The sequence below is a fragment of the Neopsephotus bourkii genome, unplaced genomic scaffold (genome assembly GCF_033783945.1).
Source record: "Neopsephotus bourkii isolate Nb327-2 ecotype Australia unplaced genomic scaffold, CSIRO-AGI_Nbou_v1 NB_1292, whole genome shotgun sequence".
Taxonomy (NCBI): Eukaryota; Metazoa; Chordata; class Aves; order Psittaciformes; family Psittacidae; genus Neopsephotus; species Neopsephotus bourkii.
This window is the reverse complement of record NW_026901776.1, coordinates 9,219,769-9,239,835: the sequence shown is the minus strand read 5'-3', so window position 1 is coordinate 9,239,835 and position 20,067 is coordinate 9,219,769. Positions and strand designations below refer to the sequence as shown.

Genomic DNA, 20,067 nt, shown 5'->3' with positions numbered 1-20,067 from the left:
ACTACCTCGAGGGCATGGGGACAAGGCAGCACGGGTCCCTTGGACCGCCCCAGGATCTACCCTTTCCTTGGCAGCCCGGAATGGGTACTGCAAGGAAGACATGAGAGGAGGGTACAGGATAGGGGTAGCGCTTACCTTGAACTGAGCTTTCGCTGGCCTACTGTTGTTGTTGTTGTGGTTCCTCTCGCCGCCTGGCCGGTCAGGGTCCCCGGGGCCCGCTGTGTCCCCTCTGCCGGCCTCCCCATGCCAGTTGGACAGCGTGATCTTCTTGATGGAGCGGGCGAGGGAGCTGCGGTTCAGCCGCTCATCGTCGGTGCCCCCATTCTCGCCGGGGCTGGGGCTACGGGGTTGACCCTCGGGGGCGACGGGGCCGGCCCGGGCGTGGGCCAGGTAGAGGGAGATGCGCTCATTGAGGCTCCGGCGGAGCCCGCGGTGGTTGTCTAGAGCGGAGGTGAGCGCGATGCCGGGGCAGGCGTCCCCGGGGAAGTCGGCGGCACACTTGGGCAGCGAGAGCTTGGTGCTGATGGTGAAGGGCTGCACCTTCCTCGCCGTGCTGCCCGACATCCTCCCCGCTGCCGGCCGGCAGGGGGGCAGCCTGGGGGCGCTGCCCGGGCAGCGCGGGGCGAAGCGGCAGCGCGGGGCCCCGGCCGCCGGGAAGCGCCGGTGATGGACACAGCTCGGGCGGCGCCAGCTCCTTCCCCGGGGCGGGCGGCTGCGGCGGGGCCGCCCCTTCCCGCGGGGGCGCTCAGCGGGACGGCCCCGCGGCGGGGGGCAGCGGGGCGGGAGGCGGCCCGGCTCCCATGGTCGGGCGGCGAGGCGCGGGCAGCCGTCCGGCCCCGGCTGCCTGGGCTGGGTTGGGCTGGGCGGACCTTCCCCTGCCCCGGTCCCTCCTCCCGAAGCGGGCAGGGCTGGCGGGGGGGACCCGCCGCGGGCGGCCCGGCTCTGGCCCTGGCCCTGGCCCTGGCCCGGCTGGCGTCAGTCGTCCACCTTCTTGCGCAGGTTGAGGAGGCAGAGCAGGCAGGTGAGCACGGCCTGGCGGCTCTCCCGGGAGCGCAGCCGGCGGCCCAGGCGGCGGAGCGGCGGCAGGAGGCGCTTGCGGGCCAGCGGCAGCAGGCGGGCGAGCAGGGCGCGCAGCACCGGGACGGCCAGCGGCGGGGCGGGCATGCTGCCCCCTGGGCCTGCGGGGACACCGTCAGAGCCCGGCACACCCCGAAGGGCCGTGGCGGACCGAGGGGTGCCCGGGAACTCCTCGCGCTTCCATGCGGGAGCCCGAGCGCGGGGCTCGGACGTCTGCACCGCTCCGGGAGCAGGGGGCTGCTTGCGGGATGCTTGGAGGAGAAGCACTGGAGGGGACCGCTATCCGCCCCACCTCGTTCCCTCTTTCCTTACCCTCCTTGGAATCGTTCCTGCTCCGGGACACCTCTCAGCCCTTTTTCCCAGAGGAGCCTGCACTGTTCAGCTCCCCCCACGAGGACCGGCCACCAGCCCAAATGGCAGGAACAGCTCCAGAGCAAGGGACAACAACAACAAAAAAAACCCAACCCCAAAAAACAGCTGCCCGTTTAAATGCCCCCTCCTCCCAAGCCAGACACATGCTCCCTGTAAGTGATACTGCTCCTCAACCCAGGACCCCGTTTGTCGGGGTGGCAGTGCCGGGGGAAGAAGGGGGGTGAGGAAGGCACAACATCTGCCTACCACAGAAATGCGGGCTGGCAGGAGGGGGTCCTGTTTCACTACAAGCTTCACCGAAGGCCTGAGCAGGCAGCCAGATCCAAGATATGCCTGTCATTCTCTGCCAGCACCAGCGACTGAAACCCTGCTCCCACAGGGGCCGAGAATGCAGAGCAGTGGGACTGCCAAGGAGAGCAGGGCAAGAGGTGGCCCAAGGCATGAAGTGCTGAGGAGCAGATGAGCACTACCCTGGGGAAGGGCTGGGATCTGGCTCCACGTGGGGCTCCAGGGCAGGCTGGTAACCAATGTCCCATGATTTCCAGCTGTGCTCCCAGGCTGAGCTAGCTTGGGGCGAGCAGCCAAGATCCTGCAGGCCAGGAGAGTGCACGCTAGCCAAGGTGCAGGCAGGAAGGTCCATGGCTCATGTCCGTACCCTTCCGCTTCCCTCCTGCTCCTAGCCTTTGTTTTGTTCCTGGTGTCTGTCTGGCTTCATTTCCTCCCCTTGTTGTTCTCTTCAAAAACCCTGCCAAAGCCCTATTCTTGGCTCCCGCTCAAGCCGAATTTAGGCAAATGAACCGATACAAGGAACTAAAAGCTACTGCTCCACCTCCTAGCCTGTCTGATGCAAGCTGTCCCTTGCTCAGGGAGTCCCATCCAAGGGCTGTTAGTTCAGCCAGGGTGACCTTTCCCAGCCTTGTGGATTCTTCTCAAGGAGCCAGCCACGGATGAGGAAAGCAGGCTGGCTGTGCCTCAGCACAGAGACATCGTGTGCCGAAACTAGAAACACCTCCCCAGGGGCTCAGCTCCAGGCCCAGGAGCTGCAAGGACTGTGCCTGACGTCAGCCCCTTGGGACTGGCCTCCTGCAGGCTCTCGAGTGCTGGATCTGCCATGGTCAGAGGGCTCTGGCTCCAGCACACTGCTCTGCTGTGCGCTGCTGCCAGCCCTGTGCTGACGGTGTTACAGGAAGGGGTGAAGGTAGCAGGAGCCAAAGCTTCGGTGCAGCTGTGTCAGGGTTTACATCTCCCTGGGAGGGAGCCTCTCCCCTTTCACCGGCGAGGCAGCGGGTGCAGTGTTTGGCCTGCTCTGGAGGCTCCTGGGCTCGATGCGTCTGATCCCAGGAGAGTTGCTGCCTCGCTCAGTGCCTCTATTTCCCCAGCAGAAATATTCCTCCCCATGCAAAGGGCCTGTGCAGTGCCCTGCCTCTGAGCCTGCTGGGCGCAACTGGGAGCAAAAGCAAAGTGTCCATGGTCAGTGGTAGTGACCGCAGTGATGGAGGAGAGTGGAGCCTTACTTATTCCTAGGAAAAGCCCTGCTGAGCCCAGGGAGCTGCCCATCCTACCATGCCTGCCAGGGGAATCCTGCCCTCCAGTCCCACAGGGAAAGGAAGGTGCCAGCCAGGTGCAGAGGTGTTGCAGCACGTTCCTGGGGACACTGCATCTGAGCATTATGTGTCAGAGATACACAAGGGAGAGGATGGCAAATCCCTTGGGAACAAAGGGGCTTCAGTGTGCGGCTTCTGCAGAAACCTGTTCCTTCCCAAGGAGCGAGCACAGGTAACTGCAGGAGGGGTTACCCTGCTGCGGAAGCCAGATGTTTGCAACATCCCAGCGCTGGGCAGAAAGCGGGGCAGGGCTTGTTTGCCAAGCTCGTGGGTCTCATAAAGAGGCAGATCTTGGTCTCTGCCAAAAATGCAGAGACATTGCTGAGCTGCTTTCCCTATCTGGAGGGCCAGGGGGGTTAGCCTCCTTTCACAGTTGAGCAAAAGCACAGCCCAGGGAAGCAAAGGGATTTAATCCTGCGCCTCTGGTGAGACAGGCAAAGAGCTGGAAAGAGAAGGCAACCTTGAAAGAAATCAAGATTCTGCCAGTGTCTACTTCCGAACACAAGGTTTAAGGCACTGGAGTCCTGCACCTGAACCAAGGCATGTAGACCCTTGCTTTAACCTCTCTGATCCATGGAGGACTTTCTGCTCCTGCAGTCGCTGCTCTGACTCTCTTGTCTATCCTTCATCCCTCTTCACCAAGGGGCTCAAAATCCCTCACCAGGTTGCCAGATATTTTGTTGCTGGGTACGTATGGAGGCCTCCCCTCTCAGGCACCCATTTTCTGTACCTTATCAATTGCCAGAGAGGGCCGGGATCCACTTCCTGAGCCCAAACAAGGACTGTGCGTGTACCCTTTTAGCGCTTATTTCTCTCAGGTGGTCAGTTAGCAGCCAGACATCAGTGAACAAGGGGCAGGAGATGCCCCAGGCAGGGCAAGGCAGGCCCAGGGTCCCAGGACGGGCTGGTCAGCCTGCCGCCAGGACAGCATCTCTGCTCATGGGACAGCATCAAGACCCTCATGCCACAGGGGACAGGACAGCCATTAGCACCTACCAATCCTTAAAGCAACTGCTGCATGGTGAAGGCTCCAGAGGATTTAGCAGGGAGCAGGGGTGCTGGGAAGCAGGGTATGGTCCTTGGGCATCTCTTCACAAGGTGTGCAACATCCGCTGCAGATCTTCCTCTGGCATCGCACTGGGAGCTGACGGAACAGCATGGGAGGAAGATGAGAGCTGGCCAGCAGTCCTTTCTTTGAGAAGACCTCATCCTTCCAACAGGGACCCAAAGGAATGTTGGTGGGGCACCAGTGGTGCCGGGCCCCGCACAGGAGAAATATGGGCCATTCCTGCTGGGGAGGGACATGAGCACTATAAATAGTTTGCTTAACGCACCATGGACAGGCCCTGGAACACCCCAGCCCAGGCAAATTCCCTGTTGCTGGCACTGGGATGGCAGCTGTTGAAAAAGGCTGAATCCAGCAGCTGCTGCCAGTGCTCACTGCCCCCACTCCATGCCCTTATTCCTCCCACTCCCCTCATGGGGCCCTTGGCATCCCACGGTGCGGGTGACAAGGCATGCCAAGGAGGTGCCGCATCTCAGCGTTGGTGCAGCTCCCTGTGCTGGCGGCTGCAGGATGCTCCCACCTCTCTGCTGATGGAGCCAGAGAGATGAGGAGGATGGGAGGGGGTTTTCCTCCCTGGCAGCACCGGCGACACTGCTGAGCCTGGCCAGGAGCTGGGAGGCCACGCAAGGCTGGTGGCAGCTGCTTCCCACACACTTGCCTTCGGCTGCAGCCCTCCCAGCCCCAGCTCGGGATGCTGGGCTGCGCCATGGCCCCCGCCAGCCTGCTCCCCTTGCACAAAGGCCCTTTGTGCCCACGGGAATGACATTCCTGCAGCCACGGGTCCAGGGCAGCGCAGATGGGATCAGAGCCCGGCTGCCAGGGCAGCTGAGGGGCCAGGTGGGGTCGGGCTGTGGTCCTTTCCCCCATCCTGTGCATGCAGGATGGACATGAGCAGCTGGGGTGTGGGGGGACCCCAGCATGGGCAGACTGCTCTGGATGTGGGAGGCAGGAGCACAGGGCATGGGGTGCTGGGGAGCAGGGGCAGGGGTGCTGTGCACCCATGGGTGCTACTGCCCACCTGGTGCACTCCTGCCTGTGGGGTAGGTGTGGAAAAGGTGAGAGCACCCATCACAAGACAAACCCAGAGCTAACAGCAGTTTTGCCCACATGTGGCCCCCAGCCCCCCTTGTTCCTCACCTTACACTGGCATTTAAGGACTCTGCTGGGCCTCCTCCTTGTCCCGGGGCACAAGGGGGATGATCCAGGCTGCTCCTGGTGGCATTAGCTGGGGCCCCCCTGCCTGCTGGCCCCCTGCCAGTACTGGTCTGCCAGCTGCTGGGCGGCGGGGGAGGGGATGTGCCAGCTGGCCCCCGAGGGAGGGAAGGAAGGAGGGGGCTTCTGGTAGGGCTACGGGGGCACCTGTCATCCCAAAGCCAGGCTGTCACCCTACCCTACAATTAGGCTTGTGTGTGTGTGTGACAAGGCCCCACAGCTGGGACAGCAGCAGCAGCTCTGCATGCTTGCTTCTGTGTCCCGACCCCACCTGAGCCCTTGTTTTGCAATGGCTTTGGGTTGAATGCAGGAGCAGGGACTCTGGACTGGCAAGCCGCAAGGTACCCCCACCCCATGGGGGGCAGCTCAGCTCACAAGCAGCCAAGTGCAAGTGGCCCACCTCCATCTAGCCCTGGGAGGAGAGGGCAGCAGACAGGATGCTCCTTTCTGCCATCACACCTCAGTTCACCTCCATGCTGTGGGTCAGGTTGGCTTGTCCCAGAGCTGGGTGCTGTCCCACTGCAGGGATACTGCTCCCAGGGAGCTGAGCTGGCACATACAGCACCCACATAAGGGATACTGGGATGGTGGGGGAAATGAGGGGCACAAGGGGCACTCCTTTTCCAAATGCTGAGTCCCCCTAGGGCCATCTGGGCTGTGATGCCCTCCTAGGGTGTCAGCAAGGGGCAAGACGTGCACGCTGACAGCAAGTCCTGCTCTTTGCCATGCAATGGAAAGCTGCATCACTCAGCCCTCCACTGTCATTGTGGTGGAAGGCTTTTGCCTCCAGCTGTAACCTCAGAAGAGTCAGGGGAAAACACCAACCTCCCACAGCCCCTGTCAAGGGTCACATACCTTGTGTGGTCCCTTTTCAGGGTCCAGAGCTGCAGGCTGGCCCAACTCCCATCCACACCATGGTTAAATCTATGCTATCCAAGCAGACCTTTTCCCCATACCCAACCTCCCAAGACATTTCCTCCCCTTTCTTTAAGAGCAGATGCACCCTTGCTGCCACTGACACTGGGGAGCAAGCACTGGCTTTTCCTCTGCTTGAAAAATCCCTGGGATAACCAAACACCCTGCTAACAGCACAATGCTTGCCCTCACTTTGAGGAGCAGTGCTTCCTCACACCTTTCTTACATGGTGCTTCCCCTGTGTGTCAGTATTAAGATTCCCCTGCACAGGAAAAGGTGAGTTATAAAACCCCAGGAGATATAGAATCCCCATTCCCAAGGCAAGACCTGCACCTTGTGGTGCTCCTCCATCTGTGCCCCAGACTGGGCGACATGTGTGTCCTGGGCTTGGCTCTGCACCTCATTCCCTGAACCCCAGGCCACAGTGAGCAGAGGGAGAACACCACCCCCCAGTCAGTGCCCGGGGCCACATGTCCAACATACAAGTTTATTCCTGGAGCGCACAGTGAGCGGGACGAGGAAGCGGAGCTGCTGGGTGGGCAGCAGTGGTTATTGCTGCAGGAGCATCCTCCAGCCATGACAGGGGGCTGGGGGGAGCTAACTGCCTGCCCGTAAAGAACTGGCCATTGCCCACCGCCAAGCTGGAGCCACCCTGTTAACCCAGGAGAAGGGGAGGGTAATGGAGGAGCACAGTCAGGTGCAAGAATGTTAACACTGGGGTCCATCTGCACAGGGCAAGGAGCCCAAGGGAAGAGGAGAGTGTAACTGCATGGGATGGTGAAGGGAAGCACGAAGAAATGTGAGCAGGAGAACACCCCCTTCAAACCACCAACCCCTCCTCTCTGGGGGAAGGCACTGCTGCTTGGGTTCTGCCCCCCCCCCCCCCCCGTCCTGCTGGGGACCATGAGCAGGGGCAGGGATGTCCCAGGAGCTCCCAGGGATGGGAGGGGAGGCCAAGCCAGTGTGATGGTGATGGCATTGCTGTATCCATGCGGAAGAGAGGGGCTTCTGCTGTACTACAGGTCATGCATGGTCATGCAGCGCAGGAACCCACAGACATTCACTGCTTAAGTTGCAGGGCTTGACCAGCGGTGGGGCAAAGTCATGGGCATGGAGGTGGGAAGGACGTGTTGAAGGCCACACAGAAGGAGCCACTGGGCTCTATGCTTTGGTCGTGGTTAGTGGTGAATGCAGTGCAAGGGTATCAAGGAGTATGGTCCTTCCTCCTCCCAGAAAGCCACTGCAGCTCACTGGGAACCTGCTGCCTCTGCCTAAGCAAGGCAGTACCTGCTGATGCTCCCAGGCATGGGCACAGAGACGGGCAACATGTGCTAGTGGGGACAGGGCAGCATAGAGCAAGCGATAAGAGTCCTATCCCCCATTTTCCCCTGTAGGTCCTGCTTCTCCCTGCTCTGCAGATGTCCCCCAGCCCACTCCTTCACTGCTGCCCTGCTCAGTGCAGGGATGCACAGGTACCCCGTGCTGCATGCCCTCCTCCTGTTCTGGGCTGGGGAGAGAGGAGCGGGAGTGGAAAGAAGCCCAGCTAAGAAAAGGAGAAGGGCATCCCCTGGCTGCCTTGACTCCTGGTCCACTGAAGAGGGTGGCGTGAGGCCTGTCAAGAGGCAGGGCTGGTAGCTCAGCGTGGGATGGAGCAAGGAGGGAAGAGTATCCTGTGTCCACAGATCCAAAGGGAGGCACTTGGAGGGGGCCCGGGTGCTGGGGTGTCCCAGTGGTAGAGTATCCGTTGTGGTTCCTAGCCGCACATCGTCAGCAGCAGCCACTGGGAAGGAGAGGGAGAAGGGATGAGAAATGTGTAGCCTCCAGCAATCCTATTTTCTCATATCAATCGTTTATGGTCTCCTTCAGTACCCAAGGAGCCAGAGGGCTTTCTACCACCCCACTCCATGTGCCCCATTCACGCTAGTGCCTGATCTCCTTGTCTCCCACCCTACCTCCCACATAACCAAGTTCTTACCTCAGTGAGGTTCATGACGGCTGTGCCAGTGCCTTCAGTATCCATGCTCTGGAAAAACCCTACAGGGGCACAAGAGCAAGGTGAGCAACGCATCCCTCTGTGCCTGCCCGTCCTGCCCCGGAGCCACACTCACTGAACATGGCCTCCAGCTTCACGAGGCAGCAGACAAAGTTGTCGAAGTCCACTCCCATGTCATCATCTGCATAGCGGGCCACCACCACCTGATGCAGCTTGTTGTTCAGCTTGAAACCTGCAAGGCAGAGAGCAGTCAACATGCCAGGGAGGCAGGAGAGGAGGGCCTAACTATGGCAGTCCACGTGACCCAAAGGGGCCATCAACCCACCCAATGAAGGACACCATGTCCAGCCTCAGCAGGACAGATGCTCCCCCTGGAGCCATTATGACTAGTTAGATCACTGATCCAACCTGGGCCTCTGCTTTGCCAGGATGGGACTCTGCAGCTCACAGGAGAACAGTGGGCGGGACCACCTTATGTGCATGCCTAACTCTGAGGCGCCAGCACTTGGCACAGGGGGGATGGAGGGAGCCCAGTGTAGTCATAGACCACATCTCACTGCCACGACAGGCTGGCTTGAAGCATGCAATATAGGCTGGTTACACTCTTCTCCAGCTACTTGGGACTGTGCTGACAGCAGGAGCCCCGTTACCTTCCTTCTCCAGACTTACCAGCTGACTCTAGAGCCATGCGCATCTCGTAGGAGCTCATGGTGCCAGACTTATCCAGGTCGTGCTGCCGGAAGATTGTCTGCAAAAGCATCACAGAGCCATGAAGAGCAGGCTGTGCAGCCCGGCTATCCCCTCACCCTGCTGCCCCTGCGCAGCGTGCCATGCCCGCCGCTCCTCCTCACCAGCCAGCTTCGGATCTTGTTCCACAGGATCTGGAACTCCACCAACCCAAGGCGGGCGCTGCCATCTTTCTGGGGAGCAGCAGGTCAAGGGGAAAGCAGCCAGCAAAGGGGGTGGTGTAAGGGCAAAGCTATGAGATCCCAGCCAGATAAGGCAAGAGAAACCTGGCCACACTTGCTCTGCCCAGTTTTCCCTCCCAGGTTCCCTTCTCTGTCCTGCCACATTAGCAAGATCGGAGCTTGCAACCCAGCAGGGAAAGTACAACGCTTAAGCTATCTGCCATCCACTCCCTGGGAGCAGCTGTGCTGCTGCTGTAGGAAGCACCCTGCTGTGGTGTCCTTGGGAAAACTGGGCTGGCCTGCAGTGAAATGGGATGCGGCAGGGCCAGTCTGGAGAAGAGCTTGGAGGTGCTCCTCTACCTGATCCCTCAGCTCCATGTCCTTTTGCAGGCAAGAATAAAGACCATGGCTCCGGCCGCTTTATCTCTCTCATCCTCAACCTGCTGGGCAGGATGGTTTAGGGAGATAGCAGCCCATCAGCCCTTATTCCCTTCAGGGAGTGCCATGGAGGCTGGGTGACACCACAGCACATCAGGCTGGGGAGCCTGTAAGGAGGGGAAGCAGAGGGAGCTTTGTCTTGGATGGAAAGGCTGAAGGCAAGAGTGGGACTGGGCTGGGCTTCTGGTGGCAGAGCCAGGGCCCAAAGCAACAGGGAACTGATGGCCCTTGCCACAAAGGGCTGCTGAAGCCCAGGGATGTAAGGCAGGTAGCCCTGAAGCCACAAGGATTCCTCCCTCCCTCCTCTGGTTGAACAGCACTGGCACAGCCAGAGAGCCAAGCTGCAGCTCCTGACAAGTCTTGCCAGCAGGGAGGCCAGCCTCTGCTCACAGCACCAAGAGGATACATCCATCAGGTTGACCATGTTGCGGCAGGAGTCCAGGCTGAAGCCATCGGTCTTCAGATCTTTGTCTGAGGAGAAAGAAGGAGGTTGAGCACATGCATGAGAACCCAACCTGCTGAGCAGGCTGCAGGGAGCGAAGGGCAGGGAGAGCAGCGCTTACGTCTAGCGAGGACTCTGTTCAGAATAGTGCGGAGCTCGAAGACACTGATTTCCATGTCCTGCAGCAGGAGCAGAGTTAGCAGCACCCCTTCCCTGCTCCCTCTCCTGCCTAAACGTCTCTGCCTCAACCACAAAACATTAGGGTGCTATTGCATTTCCTGCATGCCCAGAAGAACTTGGGCCACAGCTGGATGCCCCTTCACCACCCCTGGGGGAAGATGGGCTGAGCAGCAGCAGAGATGGACTTGTCTGTAGGATGGAACTGAGGCAAGCATGGAGTGGGTTGGAGCTCACAGCCAGGGGTCCCATCCTGTCCCCTCCCCATTCCAGGGTCTCCCAGAGCTCAACACAGCTGTACCCACCTCCCCTGCCAGCTGCTGGAACATGTTCTTGAAGCCATCCTCTATGTCATCCTCAGTTATTTCCTCCTGGGGTGATGCAGGCCAGAAAGAATTGGTTAGTGGTCAAAGCTGGGTTCTGCCCTGCCTCCCAGGTTCAGCAAGCCTGAACTGGAAGGGAAGCTCTTCTTCTCATCCTTGTTACTTCCCATATCCCCATCACCTTGACCCTGCCTCTCTCCAGCCCCAGTGACATCCCAAGCCCAAGCAGCCACCTCCAGCCTTCAGCTCCCCCTCCCAAGCCGCAGAGCATCAGCACCAAACAAAACCAAAGTAGTGGCTCCTACTTCATCTGCCAGATCTGCTGAGATCTCCTCGTCCAGCTCCCTATGGGCAGAAAGGAGAAAAACAAAGTGATGAGCAGCCAGCAGCCTGCCTGCGGTGGGGAACTGTCCCATCACCCGCAGACACAGGGTGTCCTCAGGCCAGGCAGGGACTCACTCCGTGTCCGACTGCTTCTCGGTGAAGACTCGCAGGACGAAGTCAGCCTCCTTGTGTGGCTCGAAGGTGGAGGGCACCACGATGTACTCACCGGGGGGCAGCCGGATCTGGTTGCTCACCTCCCGCAGGTTGATGAAGGTCTCAGACCGTGCCCGGGACTGGTTTCGCAGGAAGAAATCCTTCTTCAAGTGCACGTTCTGGCTGCCCCGGGCCTGAGGAATGAATGTGCTTAGGGACCACAGCCCTGAAATGTGGGGGGACCAAAGCCAGCCTGATCAGGCAGCACATTCCTACCCTGCCCATCCCAGCAGCCATCCCAGCAGGAGTCAGTCCTCCTTCAGGGAGGTGCCCAGCACCCATTAGCAGAGCACGGTGGGATCTCCCACTTCACTGGGTGCACAGCTACCATGTCACTGGGTGCACATGTGTGCATGCACTTCTGTTAACTCATTCCTGCCCACTCGTGAACTCCCATCCAGGAGGGGTAGGCTCTGGCAGCTCAGGACATACCTCCTCAGGAACCTGTGGAGCGGAGAGAAGAGGGAAAAAGCCAATTAGAATCCCAGTACCTGCCCCTATCCCTTACAGCTACAGGGAGCACAAGACACAGCACATGAACCCGCAGGCTGGCAAAGCAGGTGGGAAAGGTTTCCTTGAGGACCGGGGTGCCAGATCGAGGCAGGACTGGCAGGGATGAGCCAGTCCCAGGAAGCAGCACTCAGGGTTACCTCGTAGACAGCGAAGCCGATGGTGTGCATGTCACCCCCGACCCGCCGCTCCCGCCGCCGATGCTTCTGCATTAGGGCCACCAGGAAGCTGCAGGCCACCTCGTCATCCCCGGGGTCATCATCCTCTTCCAGCAGCTTGATCTTGAACTGGGGGTTGATCCAGAATGTGGCTGGAAGGCAGAGGATGCGCAGATGAAACACCTGGCTCCGTCCCACTGCCGAGAGTGGAGATGTGGAGGAGAGAGGTACCTGGGTGATTCCTGCAGCCCCCGGCAGTGCTTCCCCGGCGCCACGTGCCCTCAAACACTTGCGTGTGCCATCTGCTGAGCTCATCCTTGGTGAGGGCGTCAGGGGTCAGGTTGCAGATCTCCAGCCTGGAGAACTCCCTCATGAAGTCCCGGAAAGACATCCTGTGGGAGCAGGCAGGGGCTGAGGCCAGGGCACTCCTTGTGTTAGGAAGGGCAGTGCAGGCAGCTCCGGGCCCAGCCAAGAGTTTGGCAGAATTAAGTGACAGCAGGAGCTTTTTTTACCCGGAGCAGTTGTAGCTCATTTAAAGCCCACTGCTGGGTTGGGGAAGAAGGGATGTTTACCCTTCCTAGATGCTTTGCATTTTCTTGGGCTCAATTTCTTTGAACAGAGGAAAATTATTAACTAGATGAGCTGAGAAAATGCTAGCAGGTTGCCCAGTGCTGGAAAGCCGGCTCATAAACACAGGTCATGTGTTTCAGGACCTCTCCTCAGCTTCTCTGCTCCTTTTCCAGGCTTGCTGTTGTAAAAGAGCAGCATTGGCACTCACCAGAACTCTCCATCCTCCATCTTCAGCTGCAGCTCTTCCCTGTCACCAGGGTCAATGTTGTCCCACTCGGAGGAGCTGCAATAGCAGGAGAGAGACAATTAGATGAGAACTAGGCAAGGTGAACTGAGAGCACTTCAGAGCTGGCCCTCAACTGCCCCCCTCTCTGATGTGAGGGGCACTGCACACTGACCCTCCCCTGCAGTGCCATGCTGTGTGTGCAGTGCCCGCTGGCCTGCTGTCCCTGCTGCCCAACTCACCCATCGCTCCACGCTCCTGTCCACTCCACCTGACCCCAGGGGTTCCTGATGCGGATGAGCTGTTCCTGCTGACCCCGATAGTTCACCTGGCAGCAATAAGACATGGGATGCTGAGCCCATGCCACTGGCCGGGTTGTTTTATTGCCATTTAAGTCTCATCTAACCAACTCACATCTCTGAAGGCTGTGACAGAATAGGCATGGCCCTTCACCAGCTTCTTGAAGGTCACCGCTTCCATATCAAAGGCACTTGTGATCTGAGGACAATGTGCAAGACTCAAGTGAATATGATTAAAACACCTAACCCTGTCCCTCCACCATGTGGAGAATTCTCCTTGCTTTGCACTGCTGTAGCCAAGAGAAGCAGCAGGTAGCAGCTCCCTGTGCTCAAAGGCTGCTGGCTGAGGACAATTTAAAGACAGTTTCCCTGCTGGAGGATGCTGAAGATGCATTAGAGAACCACCCAAACTTCTGAGAGCATGAGAGGGAGCAGCTGGAAACCCCATCTCCAGGTAATTTGCAGCCACTGACACAAGACATGGCCAGACCTGTAGGCAGGCCCTCGTTCAACAGCCCGCACTCAAGACGGACATTCCTGCTCCATCCAAAGAAGCCCATTCACAACAGCTGGGCTGCAGCCCCACGCTAGCTCTGACAGAGTGCTCTGCTAAGAGGGAAAGAAGTAACCTCCTGCCCAGTGTCCCAGCGAGGGCCCTGCTGACACAGCCTCAGGCTGTGAGCCCTTGCTTTGGCCATCGCTGGGGCAGAGCCCCTGGCCCATCCCGCCGCACCACTTACATCGATGGAGCAGCCGAGCAGGGAGCCCCTCTCCAGCGCCTTGCGGATGATGTGGCCCATGTTGCGCGGCGGCCGCTTGAGGTCGTACATCTCTGCCACGCCGCCGGTGAAGTCCTCGAAGCCCTCGGTGGTGCTGCCCCCGGAGAGTGACTCGTAGCAGCCATTCAGCCTGCACGAGAGGGAGCCGTGAGGTGGCGAGGACACAGCCACTGCTGCTCCCCTGGCACCCAGCACAAGCAGGGACAGGGATAGAAGAGACCCCCTCCCTCCACCCACCATGAGGTGCCCTGTCCCCCATATGCCTGCCTCAAAGATACCCACTTGGCATAGGCCTTCTCCAGCAGAGCACTCCAGAACTCGGTGCACTCTGCCGAGTGGACAAACAGGAGCTCCCCGTCCTTGGTGGGCAGCTGGTCATCCACCACCACGTCCACCCATTCACCAAACTGCCAGATCTGCGGGGTCAGGAGAGAGTGGGGTGAGCTCGGACCATCACACCACTTGCTCGTCCCTACCCTTAACCCACCACGCCCCATCCCACCCCTGAAGCCAACCAGCTATGGAAGACCAGGAGCTCCCAGCGCACCTGGAAGTGGAAGATGCCAGCATAGTCCTCCTGGAAGCTCTGCCCATGGGGTACCACGCGGTGCAGGAGCTCCTCGTTGAGTGTGAGGGAACCGATGGCAGCCAGCAGCCAGCAGTCACCTGGGGAAGGAGAGGAAGCTGGTTTGAGCACCCACCACCTCCCTAGCTGGGGTAGGTGGTGGATGTGTAGGAGCCCGTGGTGTGCTCGCCTTGCAGATATTTGGGGCTCCCCAGCTCCAAAAGCACGTGGAGAGAATGGAGAGGGTCCAGCAGACAAACAGCTCAGCCTGCTGCGGAGAGGTGTGTTAGCTCAAAGCAACAGGGAACAATCCTCCCTGACCAGGAGCCTGTGTCCAGACCACTAATAACCCCCTCCAGCAGCCGTTTATCTAGCCCCTCCCGGGGCTCATTCCTGACTGCCCTCCACATCGCACACAGCGAGTTCTGCAGTGGAATTACACTGTGCATTTAAAAAGCATTCTATCCAGTGGGTGGTTTAACGCTGGCTCCTTACACTGCGAGCAGCACCTCTGCACATTTCCTTCCAAGTGCTCTTAACCACAAGTGCTGCTCCAGGCCAGCACTGCACTTTAAATTGTTTGCCTTGGTTCCCCGTTCTCCTTTGCCTTTGAAGCGTGCCACACCTTAGCCTTGAGCCTGGAAAACCCGTACCGGGCTGTGGCTTGACATAATGGCAATCCACACTTTTTAATGACCAACTGAACATCACCACAGTGCTCTGGGCTGTTAGGTGCTCCAGTTACCACCTCCGGTTGGTTCTAATTACTGGATGTATTAAATGTGCTCAGCCGTGAAAGAAGCATGCTGTGTGTGCTACTCCCAGTTGGGTGCCCAACTTGATCCAGCTCAGGATGACACTCTTGGTGGTACCCGGATCTGGTTTCAGTTGCCAGCCCTGACAGCGTACCCAGCCCATTAACACTGCTCTCCTTGTTTCAGTGCCTCTGCCTTGGGAGACACCCCTGGAGAAATGACAAATCACCACCTGTACTCTATAGCTCCCTTCTCAATTCCTTTCTGCCACATATTCCTTTGCAAGCACTTTGCCATGACCAGCACAACCTCACCTCAGTTTGGTGCTGCCATCCAGCTGCCATCCCTCACCATTCACCAAAGCAAGGAGCAATCTGGAGCAGCTCCTGGCACTGTTGTCAGCATGTGTAAGGCATGGATTCACCCAACATCTCCACTGATCACAGCGTGGTCAGGCTGTGCGCACATCAACCCATCAACAGGTGTCCCCCACCTTCCAGTTTCCACTGCACTAAATGGGAAGGGAGCTTTGGTACAGGGATGGTTGTGCAGAGGCTGGCATGAAAATGCGCTGCATGGGCCTGTGGAAAGGTGCTGTGAAACTGCTCCACTCTCAACCTCTCCTCCAGCCCTCCCCAGCCAGACCAAGATCTGGGGACAGAGCCCCAGCACTCACCCAGAGCCCCTTGGCAGATGTCTGTCCGGGTTGCACCTCCAACGATGAACTGAGGGTCATCCACTAATTCCTGCAGGAAGCCAAGGGAGTCAGGTGCTGGACCTTGGCAGGGCCTGGGATTCTGGGAGACTGGCACCCACTGCAGCTCTGACTCGAGAGGAAGGGTCTAGGGTCCCTGAGAGATGCATGCCACCCGCCCTCTGCCAGGGAAATCTCTGCCTGGGGACTGCAACTCCCAAGGCCATCAAGGTAAGGCTGCTATAGCCATGGGAGGACACAGCTAAATAGGCTAATGGCATTCTCCTTGCACTCGTGGCACCAGGAGATAGGGACCCTCAAAAGCCCCAGCTACCAAGGGTGACACATCCATGCCACGACACCTAGAAGCAATGACATAGCCCACACATTGTAAAGCCCACAGCCTGCTGCCCAGAGGAAGCAGGGCCTGCTAGACATGATGCTTTTTCAACTAGAAACTCATGGGGTATTGCTCTATGCCCTTGGGAAAGGAGGTTATGCAGCACTGAAGGGACTGAGCACCGAGAGGAGCAGGCCAGCATCAGGCTGCAGCCTGGCAACCCACATCAGTGCAGACAGTGCAGGGAAGGGATGCCAGCCCAGCCTGAGGAGAACCAGCACTTACCGACGGACGTTTCCACTGCACCCCCCGTGTCTTGCTGGAGTGTGGCCCCAGCTCCTTGAATCCGAGGGCAGAAGGGCCAGCTGGGAACTGGGGGTCCCTAAAGAGGGTGCCGCTCTCAATGCACTCCTGTTTGAGAGCCTCATAGTCCTGGTTGAGGTACTTGATGGCGTTGTTGTGCTGGCCGAGCCCCTCGGCCTTCAGGCGGTCTCTCTGCAGACGGGCAGCCATCCCACCAAAGGGATTCATGGCAGGGCACCGGCCGCACTACCTTCAGCTCCGCTCCCTGCAATGAAAACGAGAAAGCATGGTGGGGCTGAGGCAGGGCCGGCTGCCTAAGCAACCCCTGGGGACATCAGCCATTTCACACCCCCGGCTGGACCCACACTTCACCACCATTCCCACAGCAGGGACCTTCTCCACCGGCATTGTCCTGGGGCAGCGAGCAGAGCCGGCACACAGAACATCCCCCGGCTGCCTCCGGTGCCAGGAGCACCGCCCCAAACCCGGCCCCGTTCTGAGCCCCGGCCTCCAGCCCGGCCACCGCAGCCCAGCTCTCTTCAGAGCGCACCCCAGGAGCAGAGCCCCGCTGAGGGCTGGCTGGGAGGAGAGAGCCCACCAGCGGCCGGGCCGCAGCTCTCCCGTCCTGTCCCGCTCCTCATACACAGAAGGGCCGCGCCTGGAGGGATTTCGGCCGCTTTCCGCCTTCCCACAGCCTCTCCTCCCGGCGCAGCTTCCCGGTACCTTCCCTCATCCCGGCTCCTCCTCGTCCGTCGCAGCCGGGAGGGCGTCAGCGGCCGCCCCGCAGCCTGTCCCAGCCCCCGGGCTCCTCTCCCTCGAAAGCGGCCGCGGCTGCCTGAGCACTGAGTCAATAGGGCCGGGAAGGGAGGAGCCCGGCGGGCGCAGGCACAGCTCTATCTATGGGGCCGGCGAAGGACGAGGGAAGGAAGGGGCGGGAGGGGACGGCCCTTCCCCGCGCACACACGGGCAGGGTGACTCAAACCAGCGGGGCAGCCTGCGGGAGGCACCGGGGAAGGGATGTGGGGTGCAGCGGGGCACCCCGGCACCCAGAGACCGGGGTAGGGCAGAGCCCCCACCCCGCACCGGTCGCTCCAGTGCTGCCTGGTGCAACCGTCCATGCAAGCAGGGTCACCTGCAGCAGGGCCATGGGGCAGGGGACAACCCCACGGGCTCGCCGGTGTCTGCCACTTACCCTGCCCCACTCCCCCCATCTTAGCTCCCTCTCAGGGCTGAATATGCTGGAGGTTTCCCCACACAAAGCAGCGGAACAGTCCTCGGGTAAATAACCCAGGAGCCAGTGACCCGTGCAGAGCACTGGGCTGGGGTGCCAGTGCTGGCCTGCTGCCTTCCCAGTGCCCCGTTCTAGGGAGCAGGGTGCAGCCTGGCGCTGGAGAGGTGGCTCTCCTTGTTCTGCAGTGCTGTGGTAGCAAAAGGAAGGCAGGCAACAATGGAAAGAGTGCAAGCTCCTAGCATGTGCAAAAAGCATCAACTTGGCTGCTAACCCAAGGGGCTGCCCTAACCAGAGGCTTTTTAGGAGGAAAATCCACTCCTCTCCCTCACTCCACCTGCCCTGGGATGCTCTAAACTCGCTATTTTTCTCCAAGGCAGTGCCACCCCTTCTATCCCCTACAATGGCTCCAAATTTATGGCGCTTTCCCACCATCTCCTCCCTCCCACTCCTGCTCTGCAGCCAGCACCCTGGCAGCCTTTCCCAGCAGCAAGGCACTCGCTGCCTGCAGAGCTGCTGGGATGGCTCCTCTGGTCCAGGCCTCTGCCCAGAGCCCAGGGGCACCGTGGGAGGAGGAATCCCAAACGCAGCCACACACAGAGCCTCCAGCTCCCATTCCCCAGCACTCACACCACAGCCCCTGCACCCGCTCCCACGCTGCCTACCAGTGCTGGACATGGCCACGGCCATGGGGAGCTCTGTGCTGCCTGGACACGGGCAGCATGTGAGTTATTCTTAGCTCTGTGGCTCTAAATACTCGGGAAGGTTGTGCTCATGGCAGACGGAGGTCACGCAAGCGCAGAGTGAGGAAAAAAATTTGAGACCCCGATATGGGACAGGAACCACGTGGGGCCTGAAGAAATAGGGTCAGTTACTGACACCTCCCCAGGCTGATGCTGCTGGGCACTGCAGGTCCTCCACAGTGGAGGCAAGTGCATGCAGAGACAAGCCAAGCCCCCGGGGCAGTTCTCCACACCAGGCACCATCCAACCACAGGATGACGCTTTCCTCTGTGTGGAGGCACCTCTGATTCCCGCCGGGTGGGAATGAAAGACATGCTGGTACCCGCAGGGTCCCTGACCTCGTGGTACCATAGTCCATACTGAAAACCCATGGGCAGCATCACTGCTGAAGTCCAGCCAAAAAATCTCTGCAGACCTCTCTTCTAAGAGAGGGCTCTAAGAGCCAGCTGCTCTTAGAGATCGGAGGAAGGGGGAGCACCCTTCCTTCAAACCAGCCAGGCCGAGCCCTGACACCGCATCCTGCCGCAGACTCAGCTCAGGGCAAGGAGCCACAGCTGCTCATAGGGTCCCCCTTTGCGCAGACAGCTCTCAGGCCCTCCCCAGTCCTCCGAAGGACAAAGACCTTCCTTTCCCACAAGGAAACACTGTGTGTTCCCGCATCCCCTCGATGACATGCGGGGTTACCATCGCATCCCGGGTGGCTGCGGTACCCATTTTACTCTCCGCCCTGCTCGGGAAGCCTCCGGCTCTCTATGGCTGCATTATCTAAAGCAGCAATCCCCGCGGACAGAAAGGGGACGGTGGGATAGACCGGCAAGCCTGGAGAAGCCCAGAGCCCGGGGAACCCCCCACCCTGGTGCTAACGCCGTGATGGGGTCGGGTAAGGGTGGCGATGGGGGTGACTTACGGAAGCTGCTGTCGCCACCGCCCTGCCCGGCTCAGCCCAGCCCGGCCCGGCCCGGTTCAGCCCCGCGGAAGGTGGGGTTTCAGCGGGCAGGATGTGCGGATGCAGGGAGGGCGGTGGGAGGGGGAATTAAAGGCGTAGCGGCAGCTCACAGCTACGGGGAGGGGAGTTACTGGGGCTGCTGGTGCGATCCCGTCTGCAGCGCCCTCTCCCAGCTGCGGTACCGCCGGGCTGAGGCGCTCCTTCTGCCTCGGCTCTGAGCTAAGGGCGCGGTGCACCCTGTAAACCGGGGCTTAAAGGAGAAGAGGAAGAGACCTTTCCCTAGGAAAGGGTTTTGGGGTGACATGGCACTGCCCCATGCTGCTGGCACCTCAGCTTAGCTGGGTGCAGCTCTGTGCTGCACCTCAGCCCAGGGCTTGTGGACCTTCTGGCGCCCGGGCTGAGCATGGTGGTTCCAGTGGGTGCCATCCGCTGTGTGGCTCCTTCTCATGGAATCAACCAGGTTGGGAAAGACCTTTAAGATCCCCAAGGACCCAGGACTGCAAGGGATGGACTCCCCCCAGCTCTGCCGAGTCCTGCGGTCTCCTTCCCAGCTGCCTGGGGAGGCACCACCCGGCCCCTGCAAGCCCCAGCAGTCACGGCTGGCGCCCCCCACCAGCTGCCCCTTGCTGCTGGTGCCAGCGGGGCCACCCCAGCAGGTCCCATTGCCCTGGGGCTTCCCGCAGCGGGGATGCCCGTGCATGCCCTCTGTGACTCAGGGTGCAGCAATGCTGGGTGGTGCCCTCGCCAGCGGACATGGCCACAGCAACATGGCTTTGTGTGGCATGGCATGGCATGGCCCAGCACAGCCTGGCACAGCTTGCCCTGATGTGGCTTAGCCCAGCATGGCCCACAGCCCAACGGATGTCACCAACTGCGGGTTCCTTCTCCTC

At 60.0% G+C, this 20,067-nt stretch overlaps 1 protein-coding gene across 1 annotated transcript; it reads right to left on the bottom strand.

Annotated features, from left to right (window-relative positions):
• Positions 1 to 6,719: 6,719 nt before the first annotated feature.
• Positions 6,720 to 19,181, bottom strand: CAPN11 (calpain 11). Its single transcript, XM_061365952.1, has 22 exons — positions 19,139 to 19,181; positions 16,243 to 16,525; positions 15,600 to 15,669; positions 14,151 to 14,269; positions 13,886 to 14,019; positions 13,565 to 13,733; positions 12,940 to 13,023; positions 12,768 to 12,853; positions 12,511 to 12,585; positions 11,964 to 12,124; positions 11,715 to 11,884; positions 11,497 to 11,508; positions 10,987 to 11,198; positions 10,833 to 10,872; positions 10,510 to 10,575; positions 10,149 to 10,206; positions 9,992 to 10,056; positions 9,091 to 9,159; positions 8,909 to 8,987; positions 8,355 to 8,471; positions 8,222 to 8,280; positions 6,720 to 8,026 (listed from the first exon to the last, which is right to left on the bottom strand). Exons 2-22 carry the CDS (start codon positions 16,486 to 16,488, stop codon positions 8,000 to 8,002), a joined length of 2,118 nt encoding a protein of 705 aa, XP_061221936.1. The 5' UTR covers positions 16,489 to 16,525; positions 19,139 to 19,181; the 3' UTR covers positions 6,720 to 7,999.
• Between the last annotated feature and the right edge of the window lie 886 nt (positions 19,182 to 20,067).